This window comes from Scyliorhinus torazame, chromosome 7 (assembly GCF_047496885.1).
Source record: "Scyliorhinus torazame isolate Kashiwa2021f chromosome 7, sScyTor2.1, whole genome shotgun sequence".
Lineage (NCBI taxonomy): Eukaryota > Metazoa > Chordata > Chondrichthyes > Carcharhiniformes > Scyliorhinidae > Scyliorhinus > Scyliorhinus torazame.
This window is the reverse complement of record NC_092713.1, coordinates 110,127,489-110,141,757: the sequence shown is the minus strand read 5'-3', so window position 1 is coordinate 110,141,757 and position 14,269 is coordinate 110,127,489. Positions and strand designations below refer to the sequence as shown.

General features: G+C 47.7%; 1 protein-coding gene across 2 annotated transcripts in view; it reads left to right on the top strand.

Moving 5' to 3' along the window:
• The window catches only part of hmcn1 (hemicentin 1), an 838,180-nt gene that overhangs the window by 611,219 nt on the left and 212,692 nt on the right, over positions 1-14,269 (top strand). For both annotated transcript variants that reach the window (XM_072511251.1, XM_072511250.1), the window contains exons 53-54: positions 1,197-1,347; positions 3,054-3,260. In XM_072511251.1, coding sequence (XP_072367352.1) covers positions 1,197-1,347; positions 3,054-3,260 — 358 coding nt within the window. The remainder of the gene's footprint in view (positions 1-1,196; positions 1,348-3,053; positions 3,261-14,269) is intronic.

Here is a 14,269-nt window from a genome sequence, read left to right as displayed (position 1 = left end):
CCATTACACGTGAGAACACCACCCACCAGGTACGCGGTACATACTCGTGCGACTCGGCCAACGTTGTCTACCTCATATGCTGCAATGTCCCGAAGCATGGTACATTGGCGAAACCATGCAGACACTGCGACAACAGATGAACGGACATCGCGCGACAATCACACGACAGGAATGTTCCCTTCCAGTCGGGGAACACTTCAGCAGTCAAGGGCATTCAGCCTCTGATCTCTGGGTAAGCGTTCTCCAAGGCGGCCTTCAGGACACGCAACAACGCAAAATCACTGAGCATGAAACTTATAGCCACGTTCCACACACATGAGTACGGACTCAACCGGGACCTTGGATTCATGTTGCAATACATGCATCCCCCACCATCTGGCCTGGGCTTGCGAAATCCTACCAACTGTCCTGACTTGAGACAATTCACACCTCTTTAACCTGGGGTTACCCCTCTCTCTGGATCTGTAAAGACTTAATTACCTGCAAATGCTCGCATTCAAAGCATTGTCTTGCATCTTTGACTTTGTCTATATATATATATATATGTTTCTGGAACCTACCTCTTCATTCACCTGAGGAAGGAGCAGTGTTCCAAAAGCTAGTGATTTTAAACAAACCTGTTGGACTTTAACCTGGTGTTGTAAGACTTCTTACTGTGCTCACCCCAGTCCAACGCCGGCATCTCCACATTATATTTATAAATGAGAGGATACAAATTGTACGTTTAATTGCCAGCAAAATGCTCTAGTGTTCTCAGTGGAATCAGTTCATAGCTGAATGGAATATTGAAGTGTACACAAACACATCATCCAGTTATCATTCTCCTGCAGGGAAGTGAACATGACATTAGGTAAGGGCAGGTGTGAGCAGAGCAATAAAATCCATCATGGTCACATGGTCAGGTCACTGATATCGAGAATGGCCACTGGAGGGCATTTACAGCACATAGAACCATACTGACAAGGATCAACCTCTTCGGAGAAGGGGGGGGGAGGGGGTGGCGGGGAAAACCTTTTAATAAATGGCATTCAGTGGCATCTGTTTCCTTCTGACCAATACATTAATCTGTTCAGATATCAGCAAGAGGTTCAGTTCAGTCTTCCCAAAGGGCACAGTTCGATCAGCTTATTGTAAAGTAAATAAAGAGTGAAAAGTTTCCATTTTTATGGGAAGAAAACAACTGTTTATATTTCTAGCCTCTCAAGAAAGATGATCACATCACAATCACAGCAAATGGCCATATCGTTCAAATCAAGAAGACCCAGATTTCAGATACAGGACGATATACCTGTGTTGCCACCAATATCGCTGGAGTGGATGAAAAAGACTACGATGTGAATGTTCAAGGTTAGATTGCATTATCTTCTTTTTCCCATAAATAGTTGATGATACAGTCATCGCTTGAAGAATGGTTGACTCGAACAAAATCTCCCAGATATTAAAGCTGGGATGATTTATAACTCTTGACCCTGTCAACCACACAACCAACAAATAATTCAATCAAATCTTCACCAATGAGTCTTACCTGCAAATAGTAAGAAGTCAACATTTAGGTTTCAATTTTCACCAAATCGGGATAATTCAGGTACACTTTAAAAATGGTGGGTGGATCCCGATTCCAGGATTCCCAACCACATTCCAGAATTTCTGATTTTCAGCAGTGCCTTTAAAGGATGTAGGATGATTCCTGCCAAATTCCCGGGCTTTTGACGAGAACCAGCCCGGACCTGACCATCCCAAACTGGCTGGTTCCATTAAAGGCGGGATAGGCATGTCCTACTCCTCTGCAATTTTCATGCAGTCAAGCCAGATTTTTAAAAGTGTCCTGGTTCATGGCCCCACAGAATAGTTGTGAATTCTAGTCTACATGAAGGGGCCTTTTATAAGGTGAGTTCCAAAGGTCCTCCTCATGCCCCCTATGCTAAGCTATGACTCACCACCCACTACCCATGTCTCCTCATGCCCACATTGCAAAGCTTTGCTCCTCCACCCACTCCATATGGCCTCTCATGTCAGGGTATGGCAGTTCCATGGCCATTGACCAATAACACACTGTATAAAACCAAAGAATCCATGGCGACAGTAGGACATGTTAAAAAAGCTTTTTTAAAAAGTAATTCATTCATACCTTTCCACTATGTTTTAAAGTATTTTTAACTACAAGGCCCCGAGAGTATTGATCATCCAGACACATTAAAGTATAAATAATAAAAGCCACAAGCCCGAGAAACACAATCTTGTGCAGATAAACATTTGAAATTGACCAGAGAGATCAGCGAGCCAGAGCTGTCGAGCAATTATTTCTCTGGGGCGCATCTGTTTCAACAAGAATTATGGATGTCTGAGCTCTCAGCCAGCTTGGCATTGGGGCTATGAGGGAACATAGGAGGTGGGTGGAGGGGCAAAGCTTGGCACTGGAGGGATGGGAGCCGTAGGATAGAAGGGGAATGAGTTGTATGGATGGGGCATGGAGAGATTGTGAGGGGTGATGGGGTATGAGGGGTGCAGGGCCTTTTGTGTTTTTATTTTAACTGGGACAAAATCCCACATGCCTTTTAAACAGCCAGCCTCTGTGACTGGCAGCTCCTACAGCTGCCTCTGATCTTTGGGCACTTTCTCCCGAGGTGGGGACAACCCTGGAATTTTCCTGACTCAAGGATAAAACCCCAGGTCTTAATCACCAAAACACTGGTGAAGGCTGACATTTATATAGACATAAAAGGTCTGGCAACTTGCTGTTGGCTTGGGTAAATCTAGTCCCCCCCGAGTTCACCTTGCTCAACTACCTACTAAACGAAACATAAAAAAGCTAATTTTAATGAATCTTTCCCATAAAATTTCAGATTGCTTTCTGTCTGTTATGTAATTCCCTTATTTGTACTCTTAGCCTACGCTAAAGTTACCTTTTATATTTATTAGATACTGAACTTGTTCTATATTTGCTCTTTTGTTGTGCCTTTTAGCGTATAGCAATTGTGTTCATATAATGTGAAAGCGATTGGAAAAAAGATGTATTTTTTATCTTATGACAATGTTTTTAATCCTCTCTTTAGTCCCACCAAGTTTTGTGAAGCCAGTACATGTCCGCGATACAAAGGGAGGTGCACTGGAAGGAAGCAGGAATGTTGATTTCAAGGATGTAGTCATGAATAACCCCATCTCCCTGTACTGCGAGACCAATGCTGTCCCACCACCATCACTCAGTTGGTACAAAGATGGCAAACTGTTGACTTCCAGTGACAAAGTTTTGATATTGCCAGGTATGAACAAATTCCATTGCCTCAGGTGGAAGAAAATTGTTTGTCATGTGAAGTCACGGATAGCTACAATCATGCCAACTCTGCAGGTTAATCCTTGGTACTACGGATTGTTTGGTTGCAGATTATTCATGCTGGAAATTGATTTGCTGATATCCAAGAATGTTAACACTGTGTAATCCCATAGCTGTGTAGAAAAGTGCAGAAAGATTAGCTAGAGGTAGATGGAAAAAATAGGCGAGAAGCTGTTGCAGAAAATGCAGAGTGGAGGGGGCGAAGTGCTTGGTGATGGGATCATTTACATTCACCTGGGAGGGCAGACGGAGCTTCAATTTCATTCTCATTTGAAAGACAGCATCTCTGGCAGTCCAGCACTCCCTCGGTTATGGAACTAGTCTTGATTTTGTGTTCAAGTCCTGCTACCAACCGAGCTAATGAAAGGAGAAAGAACTTGCATGTATATAGAACATTTCATGACCTCGAGGCATCCCAAAACACTTCACAGTTAATGAAGCACTTTTGACATGTAGTCACTGTTGTAGTGTAAGGAAATACGATAGTCAATTTGCAAATAGCGCAATCCCGACTGGTAACAGCAATAAACAAATTAACTTTCTTTAAATTACAAGATATCTATTCGGTCGGATACAGAGTTGAAAATCCTATAAAGTGTATAATTTTCAGATGATATAAAAGGTTGGCTTATCTCAAAGAACAAAAGAATGTGTAAATATTAAAATTATTTTCAGAAAAGGAGTGACCCACTAAGAAAAGTTAGAAAATGGAAATTGAAAAGAAGTTGCAATTACAGAAAGTCTGAAATGAGACCCGACAATCTTGAAATGAACTGTAGGTCTGTCGGTCTAAAGGCAGAATAAACAGACTAACAGGCAAAATCACAGGGAGGCCCAGATCACTCCTCCTGCTCGTCAATGGGATTTCCCATTGAATGCACCACATGCCATTGGGAAACCCCTGATCAGATGGGTCTTGAGATGGGTAATAAGTCCAGTGTGCACTGCCAACAGGAATAGAGAATTCCAATGGCTGAAGAATTCCAGCCCATACATCTGGAATAACAATGTGTTGTGTTGGGTGCTCTGGATCCGTGGAACACATACAGGTCACCAACACTTGAAATAGTGCAACACTATTTTATTGAATCATTAACTGTTGTAATATACTCTGACTGTGGGTTAACACGATACTAGCTTTAACTAAAGACCTTTGCCTAGTCCTAACCAGTCGATGCACTCAGCACATGGTGAATGTCTGTGCTGCTAGGAGCTCTGTCCTCCTAGCTAGCTGCAGCTCGAATGAGCAGGAACTCTAATGCCCACTGTCTTTATAGTGCGTGTGCTCGAACTGGTGATTGGCTGCGGTGTTGTGTGTGTTGATTGGTCCATCAGTGTGTGTCCGCACCATGATATACTGGTGTATATTATGACATCCCCCCTTTTATAAAAGAATGTACCTGTGCGGCGATAAATAGTGTATGGTGAGAATGTCCCTGACTACGTGTGTGCTAAATATTTACAGGACTATGTACATGAGAACTAAGCTATTTACATGGGAAAGTGCCTGGTGCAGAAAAACAGTATGTCACAAGAATAACGAGATGAACACTAGATACAAACCATGTAAACGATCAAACGGAAGAACAGAACAAATCAGAAAGTCCATAAGTCCACAAAGTTCACAAATTAAGTCTCTGAGCTGGGCAACGAATTCTGGCTGACCGCCTCAAGGGTGGGTCGGGAGCCGCCGGCTGAGGAGCAGGCTGGCTGCGTCAGAGTGAGGAGGATGCAGAGTGACCGGAATCTCTGCATAGTCCAGGGCAGGGTCAGCAGGAGGGCGTGGCAATGGTGGAGGATCACATAGCGAGCGCGGAACGAGACAAAGGGCGCGTCGATTGCGGCGTAGAATGGAGCCATCCGGGTAGACGAACCAGGAACGAGCGGGGGGCCACCTGCCGAAGGACCACAGCGGTTGCAGACCAGCCATCATCCGGAAGATGGATGCGGACGTTGTCATCTGGAGCCAGAGCAGGGAGATCAGCTGCACGGGAGTCATGAGCCGCCTTGTGCTGTGCGCGAGACAGTTGCATTCGTTGAAGGACCGGAACGTGGTCGAGGTATGGGACATGAATGGACGGCACTGTCGTCCTCGGGGTGCGACCCATGAGCAGCTGGGCTGGCAACAGGCCAGTGGATAGTGGGTCGGAGCGATAGGCCAGCAAGGCGAGGTAGAAATCGGACCCAGCATCGGCAGCCTTGCAGAGGAGCCGTTTGACTATGTGGACGCCCTTCTCCACTTTGCCGTTGGATTGGGGGTACAGGGGACTGGATGTCACATGTGCAAAATTGTACCGCCTGGCAAAGTTGGACCATTCCTGGCTTGCGAAGCAGGGGCCATTGTCCGACATAACCGTGAATGGGATGCCATGTCGAGCAAAGGTGTCCTTACAGGCACGGAACACTGCAGACGATGTGAGGTCGTGCAACCATATCACCTCCGGGTAATTTGAAATGTAGTCCACAATCAGGACATAGTCTCTACCCAGCGCGTGGAACAGGTCGATGCCCACCTTGGTCCAAGGTAACGTGACCAACTCATGGGGCTGCAGGGTCTCACGTGGTTGGGCCGGCTGGAAGCGCTGACAAGTGGGGCAGTTGAGCACTGTGTTGGCGATGTCCTCATTAATGCCGGGCCAGTACACTGCCTCTCGGGCCCGTCGCTGGCACTTTTCCACGCCAAGGTGGCCCTCGTGTAGCTGTTCCAAGACGGGCCGGCGCATGCTATGCGGGATGACAATGAGGTCCAGTTTCAGGAGAACCCCGTCTACTACCGCCAGATAATCTCTGACGTTATAGAACTGAGGGCATTGGCCCTTGAGCCACCCGTCTTTTAGGTGGCGCATGACACGCTGTAGTAAATGGTCAGCCGCCATCTTGCGGCGAACTTGGACGAGGCGTTCATCCGTGGCAGGTAGATTGGAGGCCACGAAGGCCACATGGGTGTCAACCTGGCAGACGAATCCCGCTGGGTCACACAGAGTGTTGACTGCCCTGGAGAGAGCGTCGGCAATGATGAGGTCTTTGCCTGGGGTTTATACCAGCTGGAAGTCGTATCGCCGGTGCTTGAGAAGAACACGCTGGAGGCGAGGCGTCATGTCGGTCAAGTCTTTCTGTATTATATTGACCAGCGGGCAATGGTCGGCCTCGATGGTGAACTGAGGAAGTCCGTACACATAATCGTGAAACGTAACCACACCGGTCAGAAGGCCCAGGCACTCCTTTTCTATCTGCGCGTAGCGCTGTTCCGTGGGGGTCATGGCACGTGACGCATATGCAACGGGGGCCCATGATGAGGCCTCATCGCGCTGCAGGAGCACTGCCCCAATGCTGGATTGACTGGCATCGGTCGAAATTTTGGTCTCCTTTGCTGGATCAAAGAAAGCTAAGACCGGGGCCGTGGTGAGTTTGGTTTTGGGTTCTTTCCATTCGCGCTCGTGGGCAGGGAGCCATTGGAAGTCTGTCGTCTTCCTGACCAGGTTCCTGAGAGCCGTGGTATGAGAGGCAAGGTTAGGGATGAACTTCCGTAAAACGTTGACCATGCCCAGAAATCGGAGGACCGCCTTCTTTTCCTCTGGCGTTTTCATGGCTGTGATAGCAGCCATCTTGTCCGCATCCGGCCGCACACCCAACTGGGAGATGTAGTCCCCGAGGAACTTGAGTTCCGTCTGACCAAAAGAGCATTAGGCCCTGATCACGCATGCGTTTGAGCACGTGCTGGAGGCGACTGACATGCTCCTGCGGGGTGGTGGACCAAATGATTATGTCGTCGACATAGACGCGAACACCTTCAATACGTTCCATCATTTGTTCCATGATCTTATGGAACACTTCTGAAGCTGATATGATCCCAAACGGCATCCTGTTGTAACAATACCTGCCAAAGGGGGTATTGATGTACACATTTTCCTGCTGGATTTGCCAGAATCCTTTTGAGGCGTCGAGTTTGGTGAAGAGCTTGGCGCGAGCCATGTGATCTCTTCGCGCTTGGGAATTGGATAATGCTCCCTCATGATATTGCGATTTAGATCCTTGGGATCAATGCAAATTCTCAATTCGCCGGAAGGCTTTTTCACACATACCATGGAACTGACCCAGTCAGTTGGTTCCGTGACTCTGGAGCTCACTCCTTGGTCCTGGAGGTCCTGCAGCTGCTGCTTGAGGCGGTCCTTCAGGGGTGCTGGGACCCTGAAAGATGCGTGCACCACAGGCGTGGCATTCTGTTTCAGTATGATCTTGTAGGTGTATGGGAGCATGCCCATGCCTTCGAAGACGTCGTGGTGCTGGTCGATGATGGCGTCGAGTTGCGCCCTGAAGTCAGTGTCCTGAAAGGCAGACGTGTCATCAGGAGACAGGGAGTGAACTCTCTGAACTAGGTTCAACAGCTTGCATGCCTGCACGCCAAGCAGAGAGGCTTTCGAGGAGCCCACGATTTCAAAAGGAAGGATGGCTTTGCGTGACCTGTGCGTCACTTCAAGTTGGCACGAGCCGCTAGCAGCAATGACATTGCCATTGTAATCCAATAGCTGGCAGGCTGATGGAAGGATGGCTGGTTTGACACGAAGGCTTTGGAAGTCAGACCGCGCAATGAGATTGGCGGAGGCACCAGTGTCCAGGAGGAATCGTATTTGGGACCGGTTGACCGTCAGGGTGGCACACCACTCATAGTCTGGATCGATGCTGTATACCGACAGTGGCTGGTGTCTTTGCTTCGGGGACAGCCTGTTTTTTGTCACAACACCGATTCGAAAAGGCGCCTTCGGGTCCTCTGTGTCACTGCTGTGTGGGAGGTCCGCAATGGACTCGGTGACCGTGGGTTGGATTGCGAGGCTGGCTAAAGCGATATGAATTGGCAGGCTGAGCTGCTCGGCAGAGTCTGCCACATCTTAGGCATTTGGCAGGGCATTGCCCTTTTAAATGGGCAGAGCCACAGTTGCCGTGGTGGCGTGGCGTCAGCACGTTCGCTGCGCCACCGCGCATGCGCAGTGTGGGCGTGCATGGTGCGCGCCTGCGCATTACGTTCTTCGACGTCGCCGTCCCCTCGCAAGCGCGGGAGTCCGCGAAAAGCGTGCGAAATGGCCACCCTCATCCAGGCTGAGGCCCTGGAGTTGTTCAATCGCTTGGACCCGTTCCGCCTCGTGGTGACCTTGCCATGCCATTTCAGCCGCTTGGATGTGGGAATACCGATTCGGGGCATTTTCGTGTAAGACACAGGTCTCAGTGGCGGTCGCTAGGGTGAGCTGCTTTACTTTGAGGAGCTGCTGTCGTAGGGGGTCCGACTGAACACCGAAAACGATCTGGTCGCGTATAATGGAGTCGGAGGTGGGCCCGTAGCTGCAAGACTGCTCAAGGATGCTGAGGTGAGGGAGAAAGGATTGGAAAGGTTCATCCTTACCCTGCAAATGCTGTTGGAACACGTAGCGCTCAAAACTTTCATTCACCTCTACGCTGCAGTGAGTGTCAAACTTGAGGAGGACCGTCTTGAACTTTGTTTTATCTTCATCATCCGCAAAGGTGAGAGAATTGAAAATGTGGATGGCATGGTCTCCGGCCGTGGAGAGGAGGAGAGCGATCTTCCTGGTATCCGAGGCGTCCTCCCTGTCTGTAGCCTCAAGGAAGAGCTGGAAACGCTGTTTGAATATCTTCCAGTTGGCCCCTAGGTTGCCGGCGATGCGGAGCGGCGGCGGCGGGCAGATGTTGTCCATGTTGCAGGATGACGGAATGCTGGCGGAAGGCAGATCACTTACAGGTAGGTCTAAGAAGTGCTAATATCCTTCCACTCCTGGTATCATGTTGTGTTGGGTGCTCTGGATCTGTGGAACACATACAGGTCACCAACACTTGAAATAGTGCAACACTATTTTATTGAATCATTACCTGTTGTAACATACTCTGACTGTGGGTTAACACGATACTAGCTTTAACTAAAGACCTTTGCCTAGTCCTAACCAGTCGATGCACTCAGCACATGGGGAATGTCTGTGTTGCAGGCTGTGAGCTCTGTCCTCCTAGCTAGCTGCAGCTCGAATGAGTGGGAACACTGATGCCCCCTGTCTTTTTAGTGCGTGTGCTCTAACTGGTGATTGGCTGCGGTGTTGTGTATGTTGATTGGTCCCACTGTGCCCATCAGTGTGTGTCTGCACCATGATACACTGGTGTATATTATGACACAATGTACTTGCACTTACTCACATCTAGCATACATTTGCTTCTTCATAGGCAGTCCCTCGGGATTGCGGGTGATTTACTTCCGCTCAGATGGGTTCTGAGATGGCTGATAAGTCCAGTGTGTATCTACAGACGGCCACAGTGGGCAGGTGGCGCTTTCAGGGTTTGTATAGATGAGCTGTTTTGAGGTTTGTGCTCTCCCAATGCATCGACTTCACGTCCGTGTACTCCTGATGAAGTCTCTCGATGTGCTCAGTGTGTTCCCAAAAGAATCTTCTCCACACAAGCCAAGGTTTGCCATTAGTCGGCGGGTTTGTTTGACCTCTTCAAGGATGCTTTCAAGACATCTCTAAAATGTTTCTGCTGCCCTCCTGGGAGTGCCGTGCCGCAACTGAGCTCGAAGTAGAGCAATCACTTCGGGAGTCTGGTATCAGGCATTCAAATGACATGAAATAAAAGCAAAATACTACAGTTGCTGAGGAATTTCAGCAGATCTGGTAGCACCTCCTGCAGAGCGAAACAGAGCTAACATTCCAAGTCGTCATCCTCCAAAGAAGAGTCAAATTGTACTCAAAATGTTAACTCTCTGGCACTCGAGCGAGAGCGCAACGCAGCCGGTAGATCTCTGGAGAGGCTTCCTATGGGCTTCCCGACAATCTTTACGCCTCGCGGAATATACCCAAGTCCCATGAGGCCGTCGGAATCAGAATCCCGTCCAAAGCGGGTGTGAACAAATGGCACCCGCCTAAGGTTTTAAACCTACTTCGGCGAGTTTACCCGGAATCTACCGACCTCTCAAGATCTACCAGCCTTCCCAGCGAGGCTGCCGCTGGGTGGGAGACCCCGGTCCATCAGAGGCCACTGGGTGGCCTTCGCCCTCTGCCTGGAAGGCAGGCACCTTGGCACTGCCCAGCTAACACCTAGGCACTACCACCCTGACAGTGCAAGGATGCCAAAGTGGTACTACCAAGGGTCAGGGCCCAAGGGAGGCCATGCCCATGAAAGGAGGATGGAGGTGGGATATGAAGGGTGGAGGTGGGGGCGATGCAGGGCAGGTAAGTAGTGGCCTCTGGGAGATTGGGGGGTGACGGGTGGGGGTTCTGGAGGATGGGACCTGTAAAAGGGGTGTGGGGGTGCCTGAAGAGGGTGGCATGTGCTCACTTGGGAGGGTTGGGGTAATGCCCATGTGTGTGAGGGGTGACATTGCCCATGGGTGGGGGTTGTGGGGGACCCACAAGCTCAATTGGGGATCAGGGCACCCTTTCAAAATGGCAACCTGATTTCTGAGTTCAGCCCTCCAGTGCTGAAAAAAATTGTAACTGTGGGCTAAACCGATGAGAAGCTCCCCAAGGCCCAGAAAAGTGGTTAACTGTAGTTTGATAGCGGTGGGGTGGGAAATGCGCTGCAAAACCCACCACAAATGAACTTAATTTTTCAGATAAAGTCCCCCCAATATTTCTCTCAGCAGATGCTTCCTAACCTAAGGTACTGAGCTCTTCCAGCACATTCTGTTTGCAATTCGAAAGATATGTCCTGCCCAGCAGAGCTGGTTTTGAGTGACTAGCACCTCGAGGCTTGAAATGTTGCCTTGGGAGAGGACACTGCTGTTGGACCGCTTTCTTGTCACCAGATTTCAAGGACCTTGGACAGCACCGCTAGTGATACTTCTCCAATGCTTGGAGGTGCCTGCTGTAGGCTGTCCAATCGCCGTGGGCGGCACGGTAACACTGGTTAGCACAGTTGTTTCACAGCTCCACGGTCCCAGGTTCGATTCTCGGCTTGGGTCACTGTCTGTGTGGAGTCTGCACGTTATCCCCGTGTGTGCGTGGGTTTCCTCCTATGCTCCGGTTTCCTCCCACAGTCCAAAGATGTACAGATTAGGTGGATTGGCCAAGCAAAAATTGCCCTTAGTTAGGTAGGGTCAGGGGGAAAGGGTGGAAGTGTTGGCTTAAGTGGGGTGACTCGATGGGCCAAATGGCCTTCTTCTGCACTGTAAATTCTATGATTCAATGCATATAGGAGCGCTGGGGTCACTGCTAACCAGCGAACTATGACCTTCATCTCAGGTTGAGACCGTAGTCCTCAAATACCAAATAGCCTTTTCCTCAATCGGCCAAAGACTGAGCTGATACATTGGAGGCAATGATGAATTTCATCATTTATGTTTGTCTTTGTCAAGTGATATGGAAAATGATCCACATTTTCCAGGATCTCACCAATGATTTTAATCGATGGGGAGAGGTGTTTTACTGGTTAAAAGAGGACCTCTGTTTTCCAAGTGTTTTGTGAAAGGCCCATTTTCTCTTATGCTTCGGAGAGGAGTTGACAAAGACCTGGAGATCTGAGTGCACACACTATCGTCATCTGCACACTGAAGCTATATGACTGAGGATGAAGTGGGAGTTGATTTTGTAATGAAGGGTGTGTACATTGAACAGTTTTGACTTGTTTTGTAGATTATCTCCACACCTGTGGTTAATTTTCTGGAGAGGCAGTGCAGCGAGGAAAATTAAGAGAGTTGATACTATGACGCAGCCTTGGGTTTGACCCCAAACAAGACTGTCATTGCACCAACTCTCTTCTAATCGAGTCTCCTGCTACCAGTGTGGTCCCCGCTAGCCTGGAGAGATCAAAAGCAGATTTAGGTGAAATGTTTGCCAAACATCTCTGTTTGACCACAGATGTGAGTTAGGCCTGCCCATGTTAATCTGTTTATTCTCTCTCCAGACCGACAGGCCTACTGTACATTTCAACTTTTGTCTTTTATCGTTTCAGACCGTCTGCATCTGCAAATTTTATTTTCTTTTTTCTTTTCAATTTTCCAATTTTTTTACTTCGTTGTGAGGCTTCTCCCTTTTTAAAAATTATTTAAGATACTTACACATTCTTTTGTTCTTTGAGATGAACTAACCTTTTATATAATCTAAAAATTTCCTATTATGCATTTTTGGAACTTTCAACTTTATATCCTAGCAACGAATTGGCCTGGAACTAAAATAATTAAAACAGGTCATAATTTCATTTATTTATTGCTGGTTTTGGGACTATGCTGTTTGCAACTTGGTACTGCATTTACCTACAATACAACAGTGACTACATTTCAAATGTCTTCATTAACTGTGAGGCACTGTGAAGGGTGCTATGTAAATGCAAGTTCTTTCTTCTCTTTCATTAGTTTATTTTTGTGTGCTGTGACTTATTTGGTAGCGCTCTCTCTGAGTAAGAGTGGCAGGGTGGGACAGTGGATAGCACTCCTGCCTCACAGCGCCAGGGTCCTGGGTTTGATTCCCACCTTGGGTGACTGTCTGTGTGGAGTTTACACATTCTCCCCGTGTCTGCGTGGGTTTCCTCTGGGAGCTCCGGTTTCCTCCCACAGTCCAAAGACGTGCAGGTTAGGTGGATTAGCCATGCTAAATTGCCCCTTAGTGTCCCAAGATGTGCAGGTTAGGTGGGATTACGGGTACAGGGCAGGGGAGTGAGCCTAGGTAGGGTGCTCTTTCAGAAGGTCAGTGCAGACACAATGGGCTGAATGGCCTCCTTCGTCACTATAGAGATTCTGTGGATTTGGGGTTCACGTCCCACACCAAAAGTGAGCGCAACAATCAGGACTGACGCTCAGTACAGTCCTGAGGGAGTACTGCACTGTCCGAGATGCCGTTTATCAGTTGAAATATTAAGCCATGGTCCAGGTAAATGCAAAATATCTCATGCCACTATTTTGAAGAACTGTTCAGGCCAATATTGATCCTCAATCAGCATCACAAAAAACAGTTTATGTGGAGTTTGCTTTGCAACATTGCAACAATGAAGACACTTCAAAAAGTACTTCATTGACTGTATAGCACTTTGAGATGCTCAGTGGCTGTGAAAGGCCATATATAAATGCACATCTTTCATTCTCTTTTTTGTGGTTGGATTATCCTACATTGACTTGCTTTTCCAACACAACCCAGCTTATCTTTTTGTTTTCAGCAGAACATCCTTAGGATGGTCAGAATCTCTTGCCCTTTTTGCACCTCTCTGCACTGTGGACCTCCTACAAGTTTGCACTCATCCTCCTCCTCCTTCTCAATTTCAGCCCCATTCTCTTTTTTCTCCTCCTACAGTTAAACCCTTTCCACTCTAATTACATAGCACTCAAATAACCCCTCCAATTTTACTTAAGTTGTGATTTTAGTTTCCTCTCCCCATTTTCCCAGTGGCTCTGCTATTTTTCATCCCATCAAACGTATCAATTTCATCAAGGCACTGTTCTCCTTTCAGCCAATTTTACTCTGGCACTCTGTAGTCCTGGGTATAGATGCTGCAAGCTGCACTCCATATATATGGAATTTATCCAGAACACAGGCCATTGTCTGAACACTCTGGCCTGGATTTTCTATGCAAGTTATGCCAATCACCAGACATAACGTAAGCAGGAAATTCTCGGACACTGTTCCTCTGCCACTTCGCTGTTCACCCTGTACAGTGGAATATATTCCCCCATCACTTTAGTTGGCTGCATTGTGATGATTTTAAGATTACAGAAATATGTGACTCTACATAATTTGTGCCAACAGTGGACACAAGTGCTGCATTATGTGCCTGGCCCTCTCATTGCTTTCCTCGGGAACTTGTTAGGATCCCAACTATTTGCAATTTGTAAAACTATGAGGAATTATTACTGCACCACAGGAATGATAACATTGACCAATAGGTATCTTTTATTTTAAAACAAATGTTAATTTAAACGTTAATTAACCACATTAGCAACAAATAAATAGGTTTAAT